At 52.7% G+C, this 27,067-nt stretch overlaps 2 protein-coding genes across 5 annotated transcripts; both read right to left on the reverse strand.

Moving 5' to 3' along the window:
- Nucleotides 1-3,375: 3,375 nt before the first annotated feature.
- Nucleotides 3,376-11,693, reverse strand: Efna3 (ephrin A3). 4 transcript variants are annotated; one of them, XM_034500370.1, is made up of 5 exons: nt 11,464-11,693; nt 5,361-5,650; nt 4,956-5,021; nt 4,694-4,771; nt 3,376-4,457 (listed from the first exon to the last, which is right to left on the reverse strand). In XM_034500370.1, exons 1-5 carry the CDS (start codon nt 11,589-11,591, stop codon nt 4,327-4,329), a joined length of 693 nt encoding a protein of 230 aa, XP_034356261.1. In that variant the 5' UTR covers nt 11,592-11,693; the 3' UTR covers nt 3,376-4,326. The 4 variants fall into 4 exon arrangements, with proteins under 4 accessions (XP_034356261.1, XP_076788883.1, XP_076788882.1 ...); XM_076932768.1 differs by lacking the exon at nt 11,464-11,693 and adding an exon at nt 10,322-10,434; XM_076932767.1 differs by lacking the exon at nt 11,464-11,693 and adding an exon at nt 9,964-10,088.
- A 10,241-nt stretch (nt 11,694-21,934) lies between these two features.
- Efna4 (ephrin A4) lies at nt 21,935-26,687 on the reverse strand. The gene is made up of 4 exons (XM_034500439.3): nt 26,481-26,687; nt 23,730-24,025; nt 23,316-23,384; nt 21,935-22,944 (listed from the first exon to the last, which is right to left on the reverse strand). Exons 1-4 carry the CDS (start codon nt 26,591-26,593, stop codon nt 22,808-22,810), a joined length of 615 nt encoding a protein of 204 aa, XP_034356330.1. The 5' UTR covers nt 26,594-26,687; the 3' UTR covers nt 21,935-22,807.
- Nucleotides 26,688-27,067: the final 380 nt, after the last annotated feature.

The following is a 27,067-nucleotide window of genomic DNA, read 5'->3' on the forward strand; positions in this document are numbered from 1 at the left end:
AGATCTACAGCTAACCCCTGTTGCCTCATGGGTGTTCTTCACTCTGCAAGGCCTTCCATACTCCACAAGAGAGCTAGCATTGTGTACTTCTCACTGAGGCAAGCTTCCTCTGACCAGGCAAAGATGGCATTTCCCCAGCTATTTCCACCATCCCTGGCATTTAACCAGGCTACACTGCACCTACTCCTCACCATGTGTGTATTACTGATTCTTGAACGCACACCATATCTGAGTTAGGGTTACCACTGCTGTGATAAAACACCGTGATTAGAAGCCAGTTGGTGAGGAAAGGGTTTATTTGGCTTGTAGTAGTCCATCATTGAAGGAAGTTGGGACAGGAACTCAAACAGGGCAAGAACCTGGAGGCAGGAGCTGATGCAGAGGCCACAGAGGGGTGCTGTTGACTGGCTTTCTCATCATGGCTTGTTTAGCCTCCTTTCTGATAGATACCAAGGCACCAGCCTAGCCCACAATGGGCTGCCTCCTTCCATCAATCACAGATTAAGAAAATACCCTACGGTCTGATCTTATGGAGGCATTTTTTTATTGAGGTTTCCTGCTCTTTGGTGACTACAGCTTGTGTCAAGTTGTCATAAAACTAGCCAGCACACCCTAACAGATACGGAATTAAATAGAAGCTGTCTTAGTTAGGGTTATCATTATTGCGATGAAACACCATAATCAAAAAGCAAGTTGGCACCACCAAAAAAAAAAAAAAAAAATTGGGTGGCCCATGCCCTTAATCCCAGCACTTGGAAGGCAGAGGCAGGTGGATCTCTGAGTTCAAGGCCAGCCTGGTCTACAGAGCAAGTTCCAGGACAGCCAAGGCTATAAAAAAAAAACCTGCCTCCTGAAACAAGCAAACAAACAAACAAACACAGAAAAAAGGCAAGTTGGGGAGAAAAGGGTTTGTTTTGGTTTATACTTTCACATCATAGTGGATCATTGAAAGAAGTCAGGACAGGAATTTAAACAGGGCAGGAAGCTGGAGGCAGGAACTGATGTAGAAGCCATGGAAGGGTGCTGCTTACTGGCTTGCTCCTCATGGCTTGCTCAGCCTGCTCTCTTATAGAACCCAGGGCTGGCACTACTCACAATGGACTGGACTGTCCCCCACCAACCACCAGTTTAAAAAATGCCTTACAGGCTTTTCTACAGCCGGATCTTACGGAGGCATTTTCTCAGTTGTGGTTCCTTCCTCTCAGATGGCTACAGCTTCTGTCAAGTTGACATAAAACCAGCCAGCACAGGAACTTTAACAGTTGTGTGTGTGTGTGTGTGTGTGTGTGTGTGTGTGTGTGTGTGTGCGCGCATGTGTGTACTTGAGTATATGTAGAAACAGAGGACATCTTCTGACAGTTCTCTCCTGCCCTTTTGTGGCTTCTGCGATCAAATGCAAGTCATCAGACCTTCATAACAAGTGATTTACCATGGAGCCCTGGGACTGACCTAGGTTGTGTTTTGACAAAGTGTATGTAACCCACACTATCCTTGAACTGTGTCTTCTTACCTCAGTCTCCCAAGCCCCAGGATTACAGGTGTACAGCCCCACACCTAGAATCATCGTACCTGAAAGCACAGACAATGTCTTCGTTGTCCCACCAGTACCTGGCTCTTGGCAGGTGTTCCCCGAGTATCGACTGGGAACATGGAAAACTAGATGGCTGAGCCAGCCTTTCCTGTCTTTTGGTACAGTAGTGTCAGACTTGTCCACTGTCTGCCCTGGGTTCTTCCCCTGCCTGCCCTCCACCCCAAGCATCTGTTAGGTAATGGCAAAAACTTACCGAGAGCCCGCACACTCTTAGATAGGCTCTCACTCAGGAGCCTAGTCTGTTCTTGAACTTGCAGCAGTCCTCCTGCCTCAGCTCCACTGAGTGCTCAGACCACAGGTATCACACTTGGCTGGGGCTGTCACAGTGCAATGACAGCCACAGAAGCACATAGGAGAGATGCTTACCTAAGGTCTAGCCTGCTCTCGGAGCCAATAAGAGAAGCAGGGTGGGGTAATGTCCCTTGGGCTGTGAGAAAGCCACCTCCCTGGATCCTGAGAAGGACTCATCCTGGATCTCCTTTGATGGCCCCACACATGTCCTTTTCGTTCTCCTGACACGGAGAGTAACCACAACCACGGTGCCATGGTTATGTGGAGCCCAGGCCCCAGAAGGGGGCATGTTTGCTTTCTTTTTTCTTTTTTTTTTTTATTGGATATTTTATTTACATTTCAGATGCCATCCCCTTTCCCCAATTCCCCTCCCTATAAAACCCCTATCCCATGCCCCCTTTTCCTTTTTTCTTTTATACAATTTTTTAAAATGTTAATCAAAGGCTTTATAAGTTTGGTAATGCTCAATCAGAAGTGTAACCCAATACCCAACCTAGATATAAAAACTATCTTTGACTGGTGGAGACACATGAACATCTGCCTCCCTTTCTCCCCCCTTTTTCTCTCTCTCATCACCTAGCTTCTCCTCTCCTTCTTCTTCTACCCACCTTACTCCTTCTCTTCCTCTCACCTTAGCTCCTTCTACATATCACCCTTCCTGTTAAACTAAAACTTTTCTCTCAAAAATACAATTAGAGCATAATTATACTAATTTGTACCAGTGAGGTACAAGATAGTCCTAATACCCAGTCCATCATTTTGTTGACTAACCAAAACCTCTGTCATCTCTCCTAACTAAAACACTTAGTTCTGAACCTGGCTTTTTTCTTGGGGGAGCATGTTTTCAAATGAATAAAACTTCAAAGTGTCACGAAGGAACCCAGCTACATATTGAAACACAGTTAACAGACATTTACATTTTTGGTATGTAATATATATGCTTCTTTATTAACATGTTAAAAACAAGTAAAGTCTAACAACTATGATCATTTCAAAGTAGTGACACATAAATGATATTCTGAGATATAAAGCAGGTCTGAAAACATCTGGGATTTCTGTCGGCTACAAAGTCACACGTACTGTTGATGCTATTGTGGCTTGCCCAAGTACATAAGGGAATGTTCAATTTGTCACAGGTGAGTGAAAATAACCATGTATTTTTTTTTTCCTATCTAGATTCACAAATCCCCTGAAATCCTTGGACCCAGCCAAAAGCTTCTGATTACAGCATAGGGCACACCAGCCTGAGACTTAGCCGGAGTGCACAGGGCCTGGGAAGCGGGGACTCACACCGCTTTACCTGTGGCAAGCCTGAGCCCAAAGTCACCCACGCTCAACTTGAAGCTCCCCCTCTCTCCGCACAGAGCTGGACCCTAGAGCCAGGCATTCCATGGCCTCTAACCTAGAATGGCTGCTCATCCATGGCCTCAGGCCTACAGGGCTCAGCCCGTGAAGCAGAGGAACAGGGCCCCTTGAAACCACACACACTCAGGTATTTTTATCTCCAGTTTATTTTTTTAGACTAAGAGCAGAGTATGAAAGTCACAGCCAAAGCACTTGAAAAAGGCCCGGGATGGGTGGGGACCACATAGGGTGGCAGGGCAAGGTCCTGGGAGCTGGTTCCCGGCTCAGGGCTGGAAGGGAGGGGGCATTGTTGTTACAGTCTCCAAAAGTGTCTGTGCGTTGCATAGGTCCTGTCTTCACAGAAGACAAAAGAGGGGCCAGGGGGGTCCCAAGGGGGGCCTAACCTGGTGAGGGAGGGGTCTGAATCTGGAAGGGGAAGTCAAGAAAGGTCAAGGTTAAGAAGAGGAAGGGACTCTGTCTGTCTGTACATTATATATAGAGATATAGGGTCTGTACATGCCTGTCTGGCACCCCAATGCCCACCCCTGTCCACTGCCTGCTCCCCCCAGGGGTGTCTATTTGTAAACTTGGATTCAATCCAAACCACAGTCCTCTATGCGGGAGTGGAGGGAGGAGGACTTGCTTATTGCTGTAAACAGGGGAGGGGGCAGCCTGAGCTCTACCCCTCACCCATCTAGTCCCTCCTCATGTTCTGCCCCAGAGGAGAGTGACAGGGGCACCTCCCATGCTTCATTTGTTCTCTCTGAGGCATATTTGCCTCTTGGGCGACAAAGAGGGAGGGCACCAAGGGTCAGGGAAAGGTACCAGGGGCCAGGGAGTCCTGAGCTCTGACTTTACAACCCCCAGGTTTGGTACCAAACATTACCAAAGCCACAGGCCACCTGGGACCTGTGGCTGTCCTTGTGCCTGGTCCACTACAGTGCCTGTCCTAGAGAGTGTGGGCTAAGAAGGCAGGCACAGATAGATGTACAGTGCAGTCCCCACTCCCAACCATGGGACGAAGGATGTAGGCCCCACAGCTGACTCCCTGCTCCTTCTCAGCCCTGCCCCACCTCTCTCTGTCATAGGAAGGGGCAGAGCTAGGAGGCCAAGAGCGTCATGAGGAAGAAGGCGATGCCCACGGCCAGAGGCAGGTGTTCCCGCTTGGGACTGGTCCCACTGATGCTCTTCTCAAGCTTGGGCACCTGCGGATTTTCTCCCTCAAAGTCTTCTGTGGAAAAATAAATAGGCAGACTGGTAAGGGCTGGGCTGTGCGCTAGGGCGGGGGGCACGCGGCGGCGGCAGCAGCAGCAGCAGCAGTGGAGCCAGAGATGTGACCACCCACGGGGGAGGGGCAGAAAGGGCTCGTGTCCCAAGGGAAGGCATGCAGGGGGAAAAAAAAAGCAGGCACTGGGAAGGAGGCTGCGATTCCAGCAGTGGCCACCAGAGGGCGCTGCGCAGACTCACCCAACACGTTGATCTTCACATTGGGGCCCATGGTGAACTGGGGGAGAGTGGGGACCGGCTTCTCCCCGGAGTGCGATGCTGCGGGGTGGGGTGCGGGTGGGGAGAGAGGAGGGGAAAGTCAGGGCCAGGACCCCCTCCCCCTGCTACAGCTGGGGAGCTATCCCGATCGCCTGTGCCCTCCGCCCCCATCCCCAGGAAGCCAAGGGAGCCCCAAAGCAGGGAGGCAAGGATGCGGACGTGGTTGGAAACCGACGCTACTCACTGGAGGCGCAGCAGACGAACACTTTCATCCTCAGACACTTCCAGTGCAGGTTGTGAGTGGGCGTGGCTGGGGAGGAGACTGGGCCTGAGTTGCTTTCACTCAGTGGCCTTGCAAGCCTTAACATACTCTCATCCCTCTCTAAATTGCCCGCATCCGGCTTTGTCCCGGAGTAACTGCTCCAACCTTTCTTTGGACATTGGTCATCATGACTTCGTAACCAGCCCATTCCAACAGAAAACCCAATAGAAATGCTCTGCAGCTCGTTGAGACTGTCAACAACGCGCCTCTCCCCCACCCCAGCCTCAACTTCTCAGTGCTGAAACCCTGTGTGACCACCACAACGGCAGGCCGGGGATCCCCGGGACCCCACCCTGTCAATCAGAAGACCGAGGACCCTGTACTCACAGATGTAGTAGTATTCTTGGCCGGCGTGGAATTCATAGCCCAGCGAGAAGGCGCTGTAGCGCTGGAACTTCTCGGAGAACTTGATGGGGCTGTGCGAGGCGTGCTGCCGGTTGCATTCCCAGCGCTTGGAGCCTTGGCTGGCGTTGCAGGTGCGGTAGCCGTTCAGGCTCACCATGTACAGCACGTACTGCTCCGACCCACCGCCAGGCCCTGAGCTGTTGTAGTGCGGACAGTAAATATCCAGATAGTCGTTCACGTTCACCTGCACCGTGTAGCCCTCTCGCCGCAGGCTGTGGACAAATGAAGTGGGTCAGAGAAGAAACCCCAGTGCTCCAAGGCTTTTCATGTCAATACTCCGAAGGCCTTCGTTAGAATTATATATATATATATATATATATATATATATATATATATATATATATTAGACCACAAGACTTCAGTACCCCCACTCTCTTGGCTTTTCCCACAATCTTAGCCCATTTCTGCACCCGCGGTCTAGTGTGCCAGCCCCGTGTCCTCTCCTTTTTGGCCTGTCCTTCTCCTGGTGACCACCAGAGGGTAGCAAAAGCACAAGGAAGCTCGGCCTACCGCCTAAGGAAGAGAGCAGAGGGAGAGGGGCGGAGGAAAGAAGGAACCTAGCTCTGGTTGCCACAGAAACAGCACAGGCCCCAACGACTCCCAGACCCCAGACCCTGATTTCCTCAGTCCGTTCCCCATAATTCAGCAGGCCTGAGGAGGGACTGAAGGAATGAATGGAAGGCTAGGGTGAAAATAGAGAAATCCCTTCCTTGGAACCCAAGCCCTCCATTGCTTCTCCCAGAATGCCTTCTTGCTGCTGCAGGTCCACCCTCCAGGCCAGTCCGACAGGACTTGCCCTCATACACATGTATGGCGGCTTCATGCACATACATGCACAAGTTCTATGGCACAAACACAAAAATGTTCACCACCCACTCACAGGCAGCAGACGCTCAGAAAACCTAGATTGCATGTGTGCTGAGGCTATGCCAGCTTTAGCTGGCCCCAACAATCCTAGGGGCTTGCCCTGTATCTCCTACATGACAAGATCTCTATTTCTGTGCTTCTGATTCCCATTTTCCTCCGTCCTTAGGCCATAAACCATTAAGTCCCCTAACAACCTGACAGACCAGAGAGCTGTCATCATGCCAAGACTTCTGCTTCATTCCACACCTTTCTCCACCTAGATGCCACTGCCACCCCCCACACCACCACACTAATGTTAGGCAGAGTAACAAGAACACAGTGACTAGACAAGATGACTGCGTCTGTCCCTGCCAGACAGTCCCAGCTAAGTGCTGCTCTGAACATCCTTTGTGGTGGCACAGAAAGGTGTAGGAAGATAGAGGGGCAACTCAATGCACATGTGAGGCGTGTGTAGAAGTCGTCTTTAACGTCTTTAAGGCAAGTATGCACACATGTTGGCAGTGCTATGGAGCTATAGTGGACACAGGAAAGCATGGGCCACCTGGTGAAATGTCAAACTATTGGGGTCCCTAGGCCCTGAGAACTCACTGAGAGAAAGAACTGGCTCTCCATGTCACCACACAGTACTGTGTTTCACAAACAGTAATTAGACACGTTAGGGAAATGAGCCTGGAAGTCTCTTCGCAGGAGGCCTTGAGGGTCCTCCCTGACATTACCCAACGTCATCCGCTGTACTTGTGTTGCCCAGTCCCCAAGACTAGCAACAAGGCAGATGGATAACAGCTGGTGTTTGGACTCTCTAGTAAGAACGGGCACTGCCTTCTTGAGTCATCAGGAATGCCACCAGTCCCACTTGGTTCCCATGGGAGTGATGGGTCACTCAGGGCCCCTCCCTGTCCCTGGCACTCAGGTGGGCAGGAGTCTCGACGGGGCGCTGGGAGCAGGAAAACGGGTTAGACAAGGCCTGGCTGCTCCCAGGCACCACCCATGCATTGTGTGTCCATCCCAAACCATCGTCTCCTGTTCCTTCCCTAAAGACCTGGAGAGGGGGCCACCAGCTAGCCAGCACGAGGTGCCAGGCCTGGAGCAGCCCCATAGTTAGTTACCCTGGGGCCTTGTTCCCTGGCCTCACCCATACATCAGGTTTGATTTTGAACCGGATCTCCTCCCTGCAGCTGGCCCATTCCTTCAACCACACACTCCACTACAGCGGATTTTAAGCCAACTCGAGAGATATTCCTACAGGTGGCGCCTCAGTTTCCTCAAGAGTATGAGCTGGGTGTATATAGTGGTTGTGTGACAGCGACAAGAAAGGAAGTCATCTCTTACCTATCTATCCCTATGATTGATGGCAGAAAAGCCCCAGAAATACGCCCCACCCAACCTGGCCATGTGGTTCAAAACCTACTGGTGAGTTAGCTGTATCCAGTTGGTATCTGGTGGGGAGAGCAGAAGGCTGGGTGCCAGGAATCCCAAACCATAACTCCTAGGAGACCTGACCTGTCTGTTAGGCACAACCTCTTTAATTGAATCTGTCATCCTACTTAGCCTAGCTGTGCAGGGAGGTGCACATAGGCCCCAGCCTGCTAGCCACGCCTCCAGGGTTACCCCCCTCCTGTGCTCAGCGTGGGGTGGGCCAGCATCTGGGGACTGTGTACCCTGCTCCTTCAGGGGGTTTCCATTCTTCCCTCCATTTCATCCCTTGTAACTTCCCACTTCCCCGAAGAAAGGAGTCCTCGCTGCTCTTCTATAGAGCTTACTCCGTCCCACCCGGTTTGCAAAGCCCCGGGTGCACCCCAAGTCTTCTCACATCATCAGCGTCCCTGCTTCCTAGGCCCGCGGAACTCAGCCTTCAGTGTCCGTGGGGGACAGTACGGGGAGGTGGGGGAGCGAAGAAGGAGCAAACGTCTCCCCCTGGGGCAATTAGGGGCAGGTAAACAGGGTGTCTAACAAGACCCGGGAGAAGGGAAAGGCTCCCAAGAGCTTCTGAACTTGTTAAACCCCTATGCTCGGCTTTAGAAGCCAAGATGTAGAGTTAAGGGAGTGGAGAAAAATGCAGAGACTAGGTTCTTCCCCTCTAGTGCGCGCCCCCGAGGCTGCGCGCCGCCCGCTCCAGCAGGCGAGGCCCGACCACGTGTGCGCGGCGTGGAGTCCGCGCGCCAAGGCTGGGGGGTGGGGGTGGGCAGCGGCGGCGGCGGGAACGCTCCCAGGGCGGCGCTTGCACACTGACACCCCCGCGCCCCGCCAGCTCCGGCCTGGAGGAGAAGCAGTGCGCCGGTCACACCCGCCCCTCGACCCTGCGACAGTAGCGACAGCAGCGGCGGCGGAGGTTTATTGATCTGCAGCGGCGGAGAAGAGCGAGGACCCGCCGAAAGCGAGACACACCGAGATGGAAAGACTCTGCCATATACAGAGGGGAGGCGAACACAGACGGATTCGCCCGAAAGGGGAAAGGGAGGGAGGCACACAGAGAGAGGAGAAGCCAGAAACCGGGAGAGGGAGGAAATGAATGAGAACCTAGCAAGACTTGGGGGGAAAAAACGGCAAAGTCAATCAGCATCGCATCCAGAGAGGCCCAGAGCAGAGGAGGAGACAGCGCAGAAGAGAAATCCGGACACACTGGCGAGCAGAAGAAAACAGACCACCACGAACGTAGTAGAGGTCTCAATAAATATTTGTTGAATGAATGTGTGAATGAAAGTGATCGGCACCAGTAACGTTTCCTAGATAGGCAGGGAGGTCACGAGAAAAAGATGCTCTTGAGGAGAGTACCAACACCTTCGTTTTAGTTTACAGAAATGAGGCGCTGGCGAGGGGGATAGACGTGTTTGGCCCTCAACTCCGCCCCTATTCAGTCCTTGACTCAGGAGACCCCCGACTTCACTCTCTCATCACTCTCTCCAATAAGGTTGCTCCCACCGCGTCCTAGTTTCTGGGCCAGGTAAGGAAAAGGTCTCGCTTATTCCCAGGGACTAACTCAAGGGGCTGAATGGGGAAAGGGGTGATGGCTAGGTAGCCAGGACCGAGCCACCCGCCCCAGGTCTGTCGGAGGAGGCTACTGCAGGTCTGTCAAAGGAGGCTATTGCACGTGTCCCACCAGCACCCTCCCACGTGACCCCAAGAGGCGGGGTCGCAGACCCTCCCCACGTGACCCCAAGGGGCAGAGACCCTCTACACGTGATGGGAGGTGGGAGCCAGGAGCCTAGATCACGTGACTACTGGGGGGGGACCTGGGAGCCTGTGGCTCAGCCCGGCCCCGCCCCCAGCTCCTCGGCCCTCTCCATTCCCGGCTCTGGAGCACGTCGCTCTCACGATTTATGGGGCCGCGGATGCCGCAGTGAGAGAGCCGGGGAGCCCGGGCGCAGCGGCAACAAAGGCCCGGGAAGCGGGGCGGGGGCGGCAGCGGCCTCCTGGTCCGGTGTGCGCCGCCTCCTACCTCCGTCCGTCCCTGCCCACACCGGAGTGGAGAGGGCGAAAAGAGGTTCTGGGAACCAGGCTCTCTCATCCCGTTCCGGAGCTTTCACCTGCGCCCAGGTGTATGCGGGGGAGGGGAACCTGATCAACGCTCCCCTCAAGGCTATTTCCACACCCCCTAGGCTCTGTTGTGCTAGGAGCGGTGGGGTTCCCCAAGGGTGGCGGGGAACCCAGGGTCTCTCACCTGCGAGCTCTCTGCTCGTGCCAGACTGTAGCGGGGCGGGGGTCGGACGTGTAAATCTTAGGGGGGGATGAGCAATAGATACAGCAGTGTAGTCAGCCCTCAGGGCCCCCCGGGGAGGATGGAGTCCCGCCCCGGGGGGGAGGGGCTGCAACCCCACCCCCGAGGTTTCCATGGGAAGCGAAAGGGGGGCGTCATTAGCTCATCCCCACCCCCAGTCTGACACTCTGGGCGCGAGGAGAAAGAGGGGGAGGCGCAGAGCCCCAAACAACAAAGAGCAGAGCAGCAAGCAGGAGCCCCTCCCCCGGAAGGTTGGGGGTCGTGGTCGAGGCCCTTCAGGTCCCCTCCCCTGGGGTCTCACCATTTGTTCCCTAGTCGGCCCCCAGGGCGGAGAGTCAGAAGCAAAGCTGCCGCCACCGCCCGGGCAGGTGTGACAGTGATCCCCGTGTCCCCAGGGATCCCCCTACCAATACACTGAGGTGGCCAGAGTGATACACACGACAGCTCGGCAGGGAGAAGACAAGGGCAGCAAGGACTGTGCAGAATGATGGCCCGGTCCGGCAGCCGGCACCGGGCCGCCGCGCCACACACCGGAGGAAACCACACGGCCGCCCTGACACCCGCCCAGACCGCGGCGGCGCCAAGAGCCACCCCAGCCCAGACAAGACTGGCCACGCGGACACCGACCGCAGCCCCCTCCCCGACCCGCCGCCCGCTCCCACCCCTAGACGGTCGCCGACGCAGACACACAAATCACACACAGACACACACACACTGACAGCCGCGCACGCCCGTTCACACTCAGTGCCATACGCCGTCCCTAGCCCCAGTGCGTGTGTGTGTGTGTGTGTGTGTGTGAGAGAGAGAGAGAGAGAGAGAGATGCCTACATCTCTGCCTTCTTCCTTCTCACCAGTACCCTGCGTTCCCAGGGCCCCCCAACTTCGCGACCCTGCCCCGGCTCACCCCAGCAGGGCTTATTCACACAACCAGAGCAACCCATTACCCTTCGTTCTGAGGAGGTGGCGAACCAGAGTTCCTGCCTTAATGCCGAACCCCACTTTTAAAACCAAGAGTCTTAAGGAGAACCCCATCAACATTTATAGGCTGAAAACAGGTCATCCTTCATCTCCCAAATGCAGCGGCCTATCCCCAGCACACCGGTACTCACAGACTTCAACCTAGCCAAAAAGAGCGTGGATGGAGGGGGAGACTACGGGACAGAGAACACTATTCCAGAGGCGAGTGTGGAGAGAAACCAAGATGGGGTTAGGGACCCCCAACAGCCTCCTCCGCACGGCCAGAGCGCTTTTTACTATGCCCCAACAGCTTCTCAGACACCCCCGAGTTTCACAGACGCCCACGTAGTGCGTCCCCTTTCCCTCGCCTCTCGGCACCGAGCCTGTCTCCCAGGACTCCTGCCAGGTTCCCCTAGGACTTCTCGGGCCCACCAGCTCCCCCATCACTGACGCGGGACGCACGGGTTCTCCGGGTCCCCGACTCACTGCTGGTTGGAGCTGTTCCAGTATACCGCATGCCGGTTTCCCAGCGCGCCCCCAGGCCCCTGGGCCAGCAGCGGCAGCAGCGGCACGGGCACGAGCAGCAGCAGCAGCAGCAGCGGAGCCGCCGCCATCCCCGGAGCCGCCGCCGCCGCCGCCCCCCGACTGAGCCCCGCGCTCCCGGCTTCTCAGCTTCCCAGCTCCCTGCTGCCGCCGCTGCCAGCCCCCAACCTCTTAGTCACGCCCACAATCCTTCCCTCCGCCCTTCTGGGCGCGCCCCCGAAGCCCCGCCCCTGGCGCGCTCACGCGGGGCTCCGCCCCACTTGAGCCCAGAGCGCGCCGCGCGTGGGCGACCTATACCGTGTAGCCCCCTTTAGGAACAACGCGTCTCTCCTCTCTCCTAGGTGATTTGCTGCAGCGGCTTGCATCTTTAGCTCCCCCAGGCTGGAGTTCACAGAAGGATTTGGAAGCCGAGACCTGGACATACGGCTTGTGTAGGTCCACACCTTTCTCCATGGAGTGTGGGAGTGTTGAGGAGCAAAGGTCTACGTCTGGAATAAGCAGGACTAGACCCATATCTGAACGAAGTTGGACCTCTACTTCCTCCACCCCCTTTCCGTGTGTGCAAGGAGTTAAATGGCCATAAGATGGGGAAGCCCTCAGGTGGCACCAGAAGCTGACAGTTGCCTGAAGGCCCTCAGCTGAGAATGAAGGCTTGTTTTTCCTGAAGCCAGAACAGAGGAGCTCAACCCAAAGAGTATCTGTCACCTTCTGGGGGCTGGGCACACTAGCTACACTCCTTTAATTCTGGCACTCTAGAAGCAGAAACGGGCAGATCTCTGTGAGTTCGAGGGCACCTACATAGGTCTATGTATCAAGTTTCAGGCCAGGCAGGCCTACATAGTGGGACCTTCTATGGTAATCCAGGGTAAAGGTATTTGGTGGTGGTGAGTTGTCAAGGCAGGAGCCAGTTGGAGCCAAGCAGGAATGGAGTAGTCTTCTTGGCAAGCCCACAAAGGGCCCCTCACTGCCTCCAATTCCCTCAGTGATGTCCTGAGGCACGATCATTCCTGCTTTCATAGAAACTTTCTCTAAGGACAGAGGGCACCTTATATTTCAGCACTCACCACAGTACTTGTCTTCCTAGGGACATACAGGCACATATATAACATGCACACAGTGATTCGAGAAAAAAAAAAATGTATACATAGCCAGAAGCAGGAACCATGGACACTTGACACACAGTACAACATAGGCACACAAGGTGCCTATGGAGAAGAAATTGGTAGAAACATAGGCCTATAGACAGAGACACTGAAGTATACAGACACACAGACACACAGACACACACACACACACACACACACACACACTTCTCCCAGGTTATTGACCTGCACCACCCTCTTTGTGAGGGATCCAGGATAGAGATCTAGAGTAGGCATTCACCCCTTATCTTGTCTGTTTCCCAGAAGCCCAGACTGAAAGGCAAAGTGGAACTGGGCCTGACTGGGTTCTTAGAGCCCACAGCACCTGTGCCCAAGGCGGCGGGCACATTGCTGTTTCGTTGTGCTTCAAGAGGCAGGGCAGATAGCAGCACCCTCCATCCTTTTACCTTTGGCAGTACAAGGCCCTGACCACACGCCTGCCTGCCTTGGCATTGTGTTTGGGGGAAGGGCACTGCATGCACAGTAGGTACCATGCCTCCCTGCTGCTAGGCAAGAGTGGGTGCTGTCCTCTTGGGATACCTCTCCACTCCCAGGAGATATCTTCTCTCTTCTTGGGAGCCAAAAAACAAATGAGGCCCTTTGAGATGGGAACGAGGGACTTTGCAAACAGCTCTCTTCATTCCCAAAGAGATTTGCTTCACCCAAATAATGCTAACTGCCTACTCCAGGGAACACAAGCCCCAGCCCCAGCCCCAGCCCCCGCCCCCCGCCCCCGCCCCAGCCCCCGCCCCCGCCCATGCCCCTCCATGCCATACCTTTGCTTCAAAGAAGTAAGCTTCTCTCTGTAAGGCAGAGTAACCAGAGAGCCTGCCCATAGGCAGAGTGAGTGCAGGGTGCTGGACTGGTCCAGAACTTTGGATTCCACTTTTTGAAACCTTAGGTTCCTGTTTCTAGAATCTGGGTTCCAAACTGGGAATGTACTTATTGGTAGAGCACTGGTATGAGACCCTAGGTTCAATCTCCATTACTGGAAAAATAAACAAATCATAAAACCTGGCTTTAATTTAAAGATTTGTGTGATTTGGGCCCCATACTCTAGAGCCCAGATACTTCTCTTTAGAATGTCGTACTCTATACCTTCTCTGTCCAGTATTCACACTTAGAGCTTCATAGAGGGACAGGTGGCCCACAGGTTAAGAGCATTTGCTATTCTTCCAGAGGACCCAAGTTCAATTCCCAGGACCTACACCAGATGGTTCACAACTGCTTGTAACTCCAGTTCCAGTGGATTTTATACTTTCAAAAGGTACCTGTACTCACATATTCACACACGCGCGCGCACACACACACACACACACACACACACAAACACACATATGCCACAAGGGGGTCCACACATAATTAAATATAGTTTTTTAAAAAGGAGTTGTTTCCCTTGAACTTGGGTCCCTCTTTGTTTAACCCTGAGTTTAAGACCATCTTTCTTTTCTCTGGCCAAACTCTGACTTTGAACACTCTGTGGGGCCCGTGTCTGTGGGATCTGAGCCTCTGGTATCCAGCTTTCTCCCTTGGAAGTGTTGGCTGACTGATTTGGCCGTCTCTAGGAAGATTCTGTTTCTAGAGTGCGCTCTTGGCAAGTGGTGCCTTGTACAAAAACAAAGGTGCAGCTTCCTTTGGTGGGGAGTGGGCTTATGTGTCTCTCCATCTTAGGAGTGTGAGCTAATGCCGGCTTCTTCTTGCCCTGTGCTGTAACTTCACAAGGGCATGTGGCAGTTCTGTGAACAGATCATGCAGTGTATGCATCTCCAGGTACAGCACTGTTCAAAGGCTTCAAGGGGACTAGGACTTTATGTATTTATTAATTTATGAGGGTTTTTTTTTCTAATTTACTTATTTGAGACAGGGGTTCTCTATGTATTGTTGGCTGTCCTGGAACTCATTATTTAGACCAGGTTAGCCTCAAACCCTTGCCTCTGTCTCCAGTGCTGGGGTTAAAGGTGTGTGCTACCATGACTGGCTGGGACAGGAGTTCTTGAAGGACTCAGTCTCTTTGTTAATGGGGTGAGCTGCTCTTTACGCCTGGGACCTGATGTGTGGCAGGAGGAGTCCTCTAGTGGGGGTGGGTGGGTAGGCCTTTGTCTGTATCTGTGACTCCAGTCACTCTTGATTGACCCACAGTAGGAACAAGTTATCTGGCTGGCGCTGCCAGCCAGCACGCATGTGCACACACATCTACAGCATTGCTGGCTGTGACATGGGGCAGGAAGTTCCATGAAGCAATACTGACCACTGCTGCAGAGGACATGTCTTTATAGTTGTCTTTTGTTTCATTTTTTAAAAGTGCACTTGGGGACTGAAGAGATGGCTTGGTAGGTAAGAACACTTTTTACCCTTGCAAGGGGGCCTAGGTTCCAGCCCCAGCACTCATATGGCAGCTTACAACCACCTGCAATTCCAGTGCCATGGGATCCTACCCCCTCTTATGGCCTCTTCAGGCACTAGACACACACATGGTGCATAGGCATACATGCAGGCAAAACACCCAGACACATAGAAGTATAAAATAAGGAGTTTTGTTTGTTTGTTTGAGACAGGTCTCATTATGTAGTCCGACTGTCCTAGAACTCCCTATGTAGACCAGGTTGGCCTTGAACTTACAGAGATTCACTTGACTTAACCTCTTGGCTGCTAGGGTTAAAGACATATACCAACATGCCCAGTCTTTCTGTTTGTTTGTTTATTTGTTTGTTGTTGTTTCAAGAAAGGGTTTCTCTCTGTAGCCTTGGCTGACCTGAAACTTGCTCTGTAGACCAAGCTGGCTTCTAACTCATAGGCATAACCTGCCTCTGCGTCCGCCTCCAAATGCTGGGATTAAAAGTGAGCACCACCATTCAGCCTAAATGTTAAAAACTAAGTCAGGTATAGTGGTGCCTATAATCCCAAAGTTTGGGAGGCAGAGGCGAAGGAGGATCAAAAGTTCAAGATCATCTTCAGCTACAAAATGAGTCTGAGGCCAGCCTAGGCTAAATGAGACTCTGCTTCGATGTAATAATAATGATCATGCTGCCTGCTACTAATAAAATCAGTTCCTGGTTTCATCTCCCATAGTATGTCAAGTAGGTCACAGACTTAAGTGTGAAACTCTGAAGCATTGGGCCTGACTCTAATCTGCTGTCTATGAAGCTGGAGTTTTCTCCATGGGGCTGGTCCTCTACGCCTCAGGCCCCACTAGCGCTGGTACTAGGTGCCATGACCTTCCTAGGAACACTGAGTTCAGACTCCCCAAAAAATTCTGATGTGTGGTACTGTATTCTCCCCACCCTTGGGGACCAAGGAATCAGGAAGCTGAGCAGGTCTAGGGCACAGGGAGCAGGCAGGCTGTGTAGCCCACAGCAGCTCCCAGGACGTGGAGTAGCATCCACAGAGCTAAGCTTAGTTCAATAAATCATGGAGGCTAGGGCCTGGGGGAGGGGATGGCTGTCAGGGGAGGGGACTGGATAAATAATTCATTAAACAAATAAACAAGGAGCCTGTGAGAGGGAAGCCAGGGCATGATGTGAGCAGGAACGGCAGCCGCCAGCTCCTGACATGAAATATTCACAGGCTCTGCACCTTTCGCAGGGTCACGGGTGTTCTGCTGTGTGAGTACCACAGACACCTGGGTACTGTGGGGTGGGGCCAGGTGCTGCATTCTTCTGACTTCTGAGCCTGTGTGTCCACAGGGCCCTGTGGTATGCCGAACTACCTGAGGTGACATGGAGATACACGTGGGATAAGACAATAGGACTGACTGCAGAGGACATAGTGCTTCTTGTCTAGGATACAGGAAATTAGGATGCAGGGCTTGGGTGGTGGGGTCAGTATATAATAACCTCTATTCCTACCCATGCCCTGACTCCTCTACTGGGCCTTGGAAGCCAGGGGGCTGTAGAAGGTGACCTCTCTGGGATGTTACATTAGGATGTATGTACCTTTGGTGGTACTTGAAGAAAGATTGGGAGGGAAGAAGCATGTGCGAGGTTAGCATGAACCTAGTGGGTAGTACTCAGTGACTTTCCTGTCACTTACCTTTTCTGAGTCTGCTTTTCTCATCTCTCCAGTGGGGCTAATCATACCTTCCCTTACTTCAGAAGTTGTTGTTGCAAAGACGGAGACCACACTCTCTGAGAAGCACTTAGCCCAGTGCTTAGGGCTCAACAGATGTTTGATTAATGGAGGCTTCATCAGAATCATTATTAAGAGGTTATATCCTTGCTCTGCCCACCTAGACCAGGCCAGAATCTGTTTCCACTGTTTTCCTTCATTTTAAAGCTTTCCTGACAACCACCACAGAGAGAAATGTGACCTAGGGCTTAGAGAGTGGGAAAAGATTAAATAGATTGAAGGAAGAGAGAGTCATATTAAAAAAAAAGTCTTAGCCTAGTGTGGTGGTGCACGACTTTGATCCCAGCACTCAGGAAGAGGCAGAGGCAGAGGCAGGTAGATCTCTGTGAGTTCTAAAGTAGTGAGGGCTACATCATGTCTAAGTAAATAAATGGGAAATATCTCTTCTTCAAACTGTGGGAGAAGGCCCTCTTTACCTTCTCAGACCCCACAGCTGCTTCTTTATCTTAAACTATTCCTAGATCCAATGCTCACCAAAGTTTTGACTTCTAGAAAGTGGCTCTGAGGAGACAGGAAGACCTGGTGTAGAGGTTTTTGAGCCAGGTATCACTACCCAGACCCCATCTTCTAGTCAGAACTCTGGTCCCCCACCGTCTGTCCAACAATCAGAGCATCCCTGGCAATGGAGTTTATGCCTGGGCAAAGACCAGAGTGGGTGGGGAGAAATCCAGGCTGTAGAGTCAGGGTGGAGTATCTGGCAACCTCTCAGTAAGCCCTTCCCCAGCCCTCTCCTGTCCCCTGGAAAGGATCAGCTCCCCAGGGAGAGAGCCAGCAGACAGGTCTGAGCTGGTCTGTTCTTTTACACAGAAGTGACGGGGGAGGGGATTTGGGCTCCTGGTGGAGAGTGGTGGATGGAACACCCATGTCATTTGGGGAGTCAGAGGCAGAATGGTCCACCAGGCTGAGGAGTACCCTACAGCCTGGAGCCCAGCCCTTTGTCTCCCTTGGCCAGACTGCTGCTGCTTTAGGAGTTAGGTTTCTGCCCTCTGATGTGAAGATAATGTCTGCCCACCTTTCCCATGGAGCCAACATCAGTTCTCCACTTCTCTCCCCGGGCTGGGCAGGTTCGGGCCAATCTGCACAAGAGCTTCACAGCAGACATTGATCTGTAATAAAACCACAGTGTGTGCTCACAGAAGAGATTGAGATACAGAGGTCCATGTTGAGATGCACTTTAAGGATTGTTGGTACATGCCTTCCCAATCTATTTACCTCTACATGAATGTGTGTGTGTGTGTGTGTGTGTGTGTGTGTGTGTGAGAGAGAGAGAGAGAGAGAGAGAGAGAGACATCATTAACTGTAATGTACACATGTACACATCACCCCTGGCATAAACTGTAATCTTCTCAACCAAAGCCTTTTCTTAGAGCCCATTCTCCCTGTGTCCCAATCATTTGTATGTAGCTCTGTATTAATGCGTGCACTTGTACTTACTTAATAGCTGGTCTGGTTGGTCTGGCTCTGAAGATCTCTCTGTCTCTCTGTCTCTGTCTCTCTGTCTCTGTCTCTCTGTCTCTGTCTCTCTGTCTCTCTCTCTCTGTCTCTCTCTCTCTCTCTCTCTCTCTCTCTCTCTCTCTCAACAGGGTTTCTCTGTGTACCCCTGGATATCCTAGAAGTTACTCTGTAGACCAGGCTGGCTCAAATTCAGGCTGACTTGTTTTTGAAGATTTCTTAAGGGAAGGGGTGTGTGCTCGTGCCAGTATGCGTCCTCAGCATCCAACATGCAGTCTGGTATTTAGTTAGCAGAGGTGTTTAATAGATAATTGTAAATCCATGGGCACTGGGGGTGGAATACATTTGGACAGGGCCACTCATTCCTAGAATCTCTTCAGAGTCCACAGAGAATATTCTGTACATGGCACTCACGTATCTGTGCCTCCTTTCTTGTGTCCAGGTGCCCTGACCTCACTGTCTGGGTTTCCTCCGAGGCTTTCTTTTCCTTTCCTTTTTTTTTTTTTTATTATTATTATCAGTGTGAGACCATGAATTTGAGTTCCATATACATGATAGCTAGTAGGCAAAGTAAGGGTTAAATGACACCTCATTAGTGTTTAATTGGGGGGAAGGAAACTGCCCTGGCACCAGACAGGTGGACAAGCCTGCTCCTTGCTGGAACCCGGCATCCCTAGTTCCAGCATCCCACCAGGCATGTGGGTGATTTGGCCCTGGAGACCTTCAACCCAGCCGGGGCACCTCCCCCCACCACTAGCTTTGCCAATTTAGTCTCCAGGCAATATAGACCAGCACTCCCCATCTGTCACCAACATCTAGAGGCGAGGCAGACTCCTTATTCTTTCTCCTTATTCTTTCTCTGCCACTTCCTACCCCCAGGAGATGTTGGAGTGGGAAGAGGGGTGGGGATCAGGGAATTGGGCAGTGGAGGAATACAGAGTCACTAAGGGATAGATGCAGATACAGACAAGTGACAGAGATAGGGAGGTGGAGATGTCTGCCCAATTTGACCTTAAATGAACAGAATGCAAATGAGATGCAGACGATATGCAGATGAGCACACAGATCTCAGAATTGACATTCCCCATGGCAGTAGCACTGCACCCAAGGCACCACTGCTGTGGCAAATAACCCCTACCTCAACTTTCTGAGGTAAGTGACTCTGACCTTTGAACTGTGTGAGAAAAAGAATCTTAAGTAAGACGAGAGCTTGGTTTGGTTGAGTAAAGGCTACAGAACCTAGGACGTTGAACTCCACTCCAACTTCCTCATCTCCTTACTTTCTTGAAGCAGCTACAGTAAACAGAGCCCAGCAGCTGGAGCAATGACCACTCTCAAGGTTAGACGTGGACGCACCGTCGGTTGCTATGGGGAGCTTGTTTCCCAGGCCTGAACCAATGCAGATTGCCACTGATGACCTCATGCCCCAGGTTCCGAAATTCTATTGGCTGTTCAGAAGCCAGAGTCCACAGTTTTCAGCTGCGGCACTGTTGGGGATCCCCCCCCCCAAGACCCCAGCTAGTGTGGCTAAAAGGTTGGCAGCCGAGCTCACAGAGCACTGGATGAATGAATGGAGGAAGAGAATTTGGAAAAGCGAGAAGGGAGGGGGCAGGTCACAGAGAAAAACAACTTCGGAATGTGAAGGACAATTTGCAACCTGGTCTGGTCTACAGAGTGAGTTCCAGGACAGCCAGGGCTACACAGAGAAACCCTGTCTCAAAAAAACAAAAACAACAACAAAAATTGCAAGCTGGTAAGTGTGGAGCAGAATTTAGGCAAGAGACTCTCAAACCAGGGAGGCAGGGAGAGGTTAAGTTTTCGCATATGTACCGCTGAGACTAGCGTTGGCTTAGTAAATTGAGGGCCCCACCCTCAGCCGTCTACTGCAGCTGAATTTAGGGGAGACCGGCAACGCCCCAAAACTTGCAGGCCTGCCTAACCTCTTGGAACTGTGCCTTTGAACATGCCGCGAAAACTTCTCATGACTAGGGCCAGGTGTGGGAGGGCCGCCCAGAGCCTTCAGCCTGTATTGGTCCTAAGAGCAGACTCCATCAGAGCTTTCTACCAGGAAGTATCTGGGCCCCCAACTGCCATAGGTGCAGGGTCCACACTGTGAGGAAGGGAATAGAAAGAGAGGGGGATGGCTTGGCCTGAAGGTCTACAGTCTGAGGGCGCTAGTTTGCAACTACCTAAGTCAGGCTCCTGTGCCCACCTCAGTATCCATCCTTGCACCTGCAAAGGCCTGGGCTGTCTGTCTGCAAATGCGCGAATGTGTGTCAAGCGCAGTCTGAAACTGAGGCCATGTGTCTGAACTCGACAAAAGCCCGTCCTTTTTGCTCATGGAATTGATGCTGCCCGCCAGTGCTCCTGCTGGGTCCACGAAGAGGTGAAGGAGGCCATGGGGAGGTAGGTGAGACCCCGTATTTCTGAATCCAGAGCAGGGGCTGCTAAACTGTTGCCCTGGACTTGCCCTGCTTATGATTTCTCTTTCTGAGGGACAGAGGTAACTGTATCTTTGGTTTCCATGGCAACAGAGACGCCCTCCAGGAAGATGGCAGCGACGGAATTCCAACGCTGGACCAAGACTCAGCCCACAGCTCCTCCCACAGTTCTTAGTCTTCCTTCTTTTTCTCACACAAACATCTTTTAATTGCTAAAGATCAAAGTTTAGGGTCAGGACCCTAACACATACACTTTACAACGCGGCATTTTCTGAAAGTGGTCTCGAATAAAGAGATTATTAACTCAAAATCTACTGTGCCTGCAGCCACGGTCCTTAACCCTAGGCCTTAGCTGGAGCCACAGAATTATCACCAACTGTGAGAGCCAAAGTCGTGTGATAGATAGGTTCCATTCTCTTTGAGAGAGGAACCGGTCTGACCTGGGTGTGCAAGGTGAGGGAAGGCTTCGCAATCCCTAGCATCCTGGTGCCTGCCCCTCAAACCCCCACCCCATAATGTTCACACGCTGCCTCTCGCTGCCGCAGCCGGGTCGGACTAATCAGCACAACATCCACCTATCGATCGCTGGCTTCATGCCAGGCAAGCCGGCCCCTAGCCAGAGGAGCCTGCGGGGCACCAGGGAGGACGGAGCACAGTTACATGGGAAGGGGTGCTCGCTCTCCTGCTTCCACCTAGGCTACAGTTAAGAAAGCTGGACCTGTTCGGGTTAGGGGGTGTCAGTCTTATCTGAGAGAAGAAGCGACAGTATCGGACTAAGAGTGAAGGAGCCCTCCCTCCTGAGCCCCACCCCCTTCTCCTTATAAAAGCTCAGAACAAAGAAGCCGCTGGGGAAGAAGGCTTTGATCTGACCCCACCTTCCCAGTTCTAGGCCAGGCACCGCCTAGAGTGCCCTTGGGGAGGGGGGCACGAAGCTAAGACTCCCGCATTCTGAAACCCAGGTGCTTTTCTGTTTCCCCTGGGTTTTATCCCAGTACCCAGAGTAGGCACTGCCAGCGTGGATTGTCGACAGCATCTGCCACCTAACACAAGAAGATGGCTGGGGAGGTGGGAGAGGGTGCCAAGCACCACAGCTGCTACGGGCACCTATCCCAAAGTGCCCAGAGGGTGCCCACTGATGTCTGGCATAGATGGCCTGGGCACAGCTGGCATGGAGGTCAGGCCAAGCCAAGCTAAGACCCCAGGGAATTCAGGTGTCAGGGAAGAAGCCACAAGGGAGGGCCACACGAAGATGGGTGGTTTTTTAACCTAAGTTTATTATTTGTGTGTGTGCATGTGTGTGGCATATTCATTGACATGTCATGTAGCATGTTCCAAGGACAACTTTTAGGAATGTGTTCTCCAGTTTCACCATGTGGGTTCCAGGTATTGACCTCAGGTGGTCAAGGCTTCATGGTAGGCACTTTTACCTGCTGAGCCTTCTCGCTGGTCTCCAAGGTTGTTTTGTTTTATTAAATTTTTTTTTTTTTTTTTTGAGACAGGGTCTCCTATACCCAGACTGACTTCCTGCTCACTGTCCCCACCCAAATTCCCCACCCCCCCAGTGCTGGGATTACAGGTGTGAGCCACCATGCCCCACTAGAACGGGTGATTTATTAAAGGTTTGGTCCAAACACTTTATAAAAAATACAAACCAGCATGAAATTCAACCTCATGGCAAGTCCGTCTTCACAGAAGACAAGTGAGTGGCCCCCTGGAAGGGGCAACAATTGCTCCTGGGAAGAGGCCTAGCGGGCACAGATGCCATGGCTTCTCCTTTGCTCTTGGCCAGGAACCCACCTGTTCCCAGGTCTTTGGCTTTGGTCCCCAATGTCTCAAGGATTTGATCCCCTGAAATCCCAGTCCTCCAGGGGGAGGAGACAAGACCATCAAAGCAGCTATGCTCCTGGGTGCCCTGGACTGTCTGCAGCTCCCCTGCAGTTCCTCTTCAGCCTGTGGCAAGGGGGGCAGTCACCTACAAGGGTCACCTCAGATCTTCTGACTTTGCACATCAAAGCTTCATCATGTCTGCCTGGCTTGGCATTGCCTGTTCGGTGGCAGGAACCCCTTCAACAAAGAATCTTGGGAAGGGCTCTGGTTCCTTGGGGTGACTGCGAAGGTGCACTTGGCTCACAGAACTCGCAGGAGACGGAGTATTGGGAGCAGCAGCAGCAGCAGCAGAGACAGGGGGCTAGGCGTGTGTCCTCCCCGCCACCCAGATGTGCCACTGTCTCCAGGGCTCCCAACAGGATGAGCTGACTCCGACCCTGTAAGAGAGAGGAGGAACTACTGGGTCTGCCCACTTCCTCAGCAGCTTCCTCCCGGCCTTTCCCACTTTCTAGGGTCTCCCAGAGCAGCCACTGCCTTCCCAAACCCCAACTTCCAAGTCTTCCTAGTCAGTAGTCTCCAAGTCCAATTAAGACTTTAAATGGGCCTTGCCCCTTGGACACCCAGTTCTCTGTGTCCAGCTTTTAAAAAGGTGTGGTGGACACTCCCACAGGGATGACTTATGGGAGAAGGGTCTGAAGCCTGACGCTCTGTCTGGACCCCTTAGGTCTGATATTCCTGTTTCCTCCCCAGTCTTTTTTTCCTTCCCAGACTGTCTAGAAGGGCTGCCTAGGAGACCCGGCTTACTTACTGCTCTCTTTGCAGCAGACAGACACCTGGAGTCTCAGGCACCGGCCAGGACTCTCCGGAGTTGGCACCGCTGTAGGAAATTGGGAGGAAGAAGTCAGTGCAAAAACACAATCCCCTGGTGTTAGCTATATCAGGCCCTCTTCCTTTTCAAGGCACACCAGGTAGCAGTCCATCGGCTCTCAGCATCTCCCCAGTCCTTCCTGGCTTCCACACACTCTTCTCAGCACAGACTCAGGTGACCTGTTCCCTGACCTCGTTCCAGGCTCAACACAACTCTCTAAGCACTAGGAGCTCCAGCTCCCTCCCCTACAGCCTTTCCTTCTTCCTTACTTTAGAGGTCCCTGACACAAAGCAAAGGCAAAGAGCCCCCCACTTTCCCTCCCTAAAGGGCATGCAGTCTGAGCCGCTCACTCACAGATGTAGTAGTAAGTCTCTCCGGGCAAGAACTCAAAGCCCAGCGAGAAGGGTGTGAAGCGCTGGATCTTTTCTGAGAAGCGAACAGGGACGAAAGGAGCAAAAGGTAGCGAGCATTTCCAGCGCAGGAAGGCGTTTGCCCCCTCTGCTGTGCAGGCCTCATAGCCTGACCAGTCCACCATGTACAATGCAAAGGTTTCCGGGCCCTCTGGGGGCCCTGGGCTTTCATAATGTGGGCAGATGATGTCTAGGTAATCGTTGAGGCCCAGCTCCACCACGGCATCTCCTCGAAGCAACCTGTGGGCACAAGGCAGTGTGGGCTGCTGGGTTGTAGCTCAGGACCACTGGGACACGACACGTGTGGGGTCTGAGCCCGCCTCTGTCACACCCATTAGAGATGGGATAGCTCAGGAAGGCATGAATTTCTAAGAATGATCCACCCCTTTTCAAAAAAAAAAAGTCCCCCCTTTTTTTGGTAGCTGGGATTGCACCAAATCAAATGTTCTATTACTGAGCTATAACCAGCTTTTTTACTTTTTCTTTTGGAACAGGGTGTTGCTAAATTGCCCAGGCTGTCCATGCACTCACTCTATAGTTGAGGCAGGCCTTGAACCTAACTACGATCCCTCTGCCCTAGCCTCCCAAGTAGCTGAGCTTACACGCCTGTGCCAATCCCGAGACTGAATACATCCTTGAGAGACTGTGGAAGCAATAAATGTACCCATCAAGTCAGTGTTCGAGAGGCTAGAGGCTGCAGTGCCCAGGCCACAAGGCTTGCTTGTCGGTGAGGAGACCATCACCACTATCTTTAGGGACACCTTCCCTGCAGCCCGTTGCCCACCCCATCCCCGTGGGGCCTGGCCTACCATCTGTGCTTGGCAAGTGCTAAGAGGATGAACGGTGCCAGGAGGCTGAGGCAGGCAACAGATAAATGAACACAGAATAGTTACCCAGATGAAGTAGGAGCTTGAAGTGGGCGCTTCAAGGGGCTTCGGTGTCATACACAGAAAGAAGCAGACTCTTGCCCCCCACAGTGAAAAGAAAACAAGTGGGTGCGCTCTTTTTTTCCTTTTTAGGGATCTAACTACATGGCCCAGGCTGGCCTCGAACTCACGATCCTCCTGTTCAGTCTTCATTCATTTTATCATTTTTTTAGCTACATTTTTTTTTTTTTTTTAGCTATGTATGAGTATGTCTGTGGGTATGTGCATGTGTTGTGAGTGCAGGCACTGAGAGACTTTTCTGGAGGTGGGGTTAGTTCCCAGAGGCTGTGAGCCCTGTGTGTGTGACCTTGGCTTTCCAAAGACTGGGATTACAGGCCTGTGCCATCACATACAGTCCAGCTTCCTTTCTTGAGCAGACAAGTAAATGCTGATTATGAAGACAGTCCCTCCACACAATCAAGATCCTCTTCCTCATCTCTCAGAAGCAGCCCGAGGGAGTCAGTACAGGTGAGAAGGGCAGGGACAGGCCACCCCCACAGCACCAGCAACTGAATGAGTCCTGCTTCTGACACATGCACCCACACAACAAAGCATGGCTTAGAAAAGGCCTCTAAACATCCTTCCGTGGGTGGCCAAGAACCACCTGCTGAAGGAACTCTTGATTAGAAGATTCCAGGCTTTAGCTCAGACCACTAGCAGGCAAAAGGAGGGAAGACCGGGTCTTTGTAAGTTTCCTTACACTGGGTGTGGAAGGACTCCCTGCCGAGCTAGCGCTCAGTAAATACTTGTGGATTTGGTGAATGAACTAGAAACTCAAGAGCTGGGGGCTGAGGCACTGGTCTGGAACTGAGATAGAAGAAGTCAGAGTCCAGGACAATAGCTTTTATCACTCAGTATAGGTGTTGGAATGACTATCTTTAGGCCTGCCCTCCCTAAAGGGAGGCAGTGGCCCCCCACGGGGCAGTGTTTCAGTCTTAATGCCCTGCAGCTCAGGGCTGGTCTTGACACAAAGTATGTGCTTATCAAATCTTAGTGAATAAATGAACAGAGTCACAGATTGCCTGAAGTAGAAAATTCGAAAGGAAAACAGATGGGGAGGCAGAGAGGCAGGGAGAAATGGGAAGGATGCAAACAACAAAAAATACCGAGGTTCAAAGGCAGCCAGCTCAGCAGAGAGGAAGAAATAAGCATTTAAATCTGTACAGCTGCACTTCTCTTCACAAGCCTGACCTCAGTCAGTCCGCTTGCTTCCCAGGGAACTGGGTATTATTAGCCCATTTTGTAGGTGACATAACTGAGGTTAGCAAGGTCAAATGACTGGCCCACAGGTGAATCAGCTGTAAGGGCAGGGCCAGGATTGGACAGAAATAAGATCAAGATGGAAGCAGAGATATCAGGAGCCCGAGAGGATCTCAGAACCAAAGAGGAACCCTCGTTCTCTCACTAGGGTAAAGATCCCTCCCTGTTTCTCAGCGGTCTAACCCGGCTTCTGCCCGCCGGAGGTTTGGGCTCCCTAGAAAAGGGGGGCGGGACCTGGAATACGGGCCCAGGCCCCCTCAGCTCCCTGCTTTCAGACTCCGACCGACCACCCTCAGGACTAGGGTCCCCCGCCCGCCCCCCCAACACGTGCGGGCGGGGGGGGACCCCGGGCACGCCTCGCCCCTCCCCCGCCGGCTCAAACAAAGGAGCCCCATCGCGCGGCTGGGCAGGGCTCAGACAGCGCCTTGCAAAAAGGCGAGCAGCGGGCACGCGCACAGCCTGGGAGCGCGCGGGCCCAGCTTGGCGCTCGCCCCGTTCGGCCGTGCTACCTGGGGTTAGTGGAGTTCCAGTAGATAGGGTGGCGGAGGCTGGAGCACCCCCGCAGGCGCGAGCCGAGCAGCGCGGCCCAGAGCACAGTCCGCAGCAGGGGCAGCAGCCGCATCGCCCCTGGGGTCCAGTCTGGTCTGGCCCGGCTGGTCCCGGCCCACTTCTCCGTCCGGCTGAGAAAGGTACAAAGTGGAGGGGGGTGGGGGTACGGAGAGGAGGAGGGGAGTGGAGACTCTTAGACCACACCCCTGGGTAACTTTCCACCAATGAAAACTCGTCTCCGCCTCTCCACCCAGAGCCAACTCTTGTTAACCCTTTGTGCTTCCTGTGCCCTGTGCGCTCCAGGTTAGCCAAAGCTTCCCTTTGTTATCTCACTGTGCTGGAAGAGGGTGGCTTAGGGGATATTCCACTAAGGAATTAGTGATTGAGGGTTTTGGTTTTCTATGTTTGTGTACGTGTCGGCGCGAGTTGTCATGAGGTGGTCTTGCTTCTATTCCTTCTCCACCTTATTTTTTGAGACAGGGTCTCTCACTGAACCCGAGCTCGCTGATTGGCTAGGGTTGCGGTCCTGTAAGCTTGGGGTTAGGGT

Source organism: Arvicanthis niloticus, chromosome 4, assembly GCF_011762505.2.
Source record: "Arvicanthis niloticus isolate mArvNil1 chromosome 4, mArvNil1.pat.X, whole genome shotgun sequence".
In the NCBI taxonomy this organism is placed as follows: domain Eukaryota; kingdom Metazoa; phylum Chordata; class Mammalia; order Rodentia; family Muridae; genus Arvicanthis; species Arvicanthis niloticus.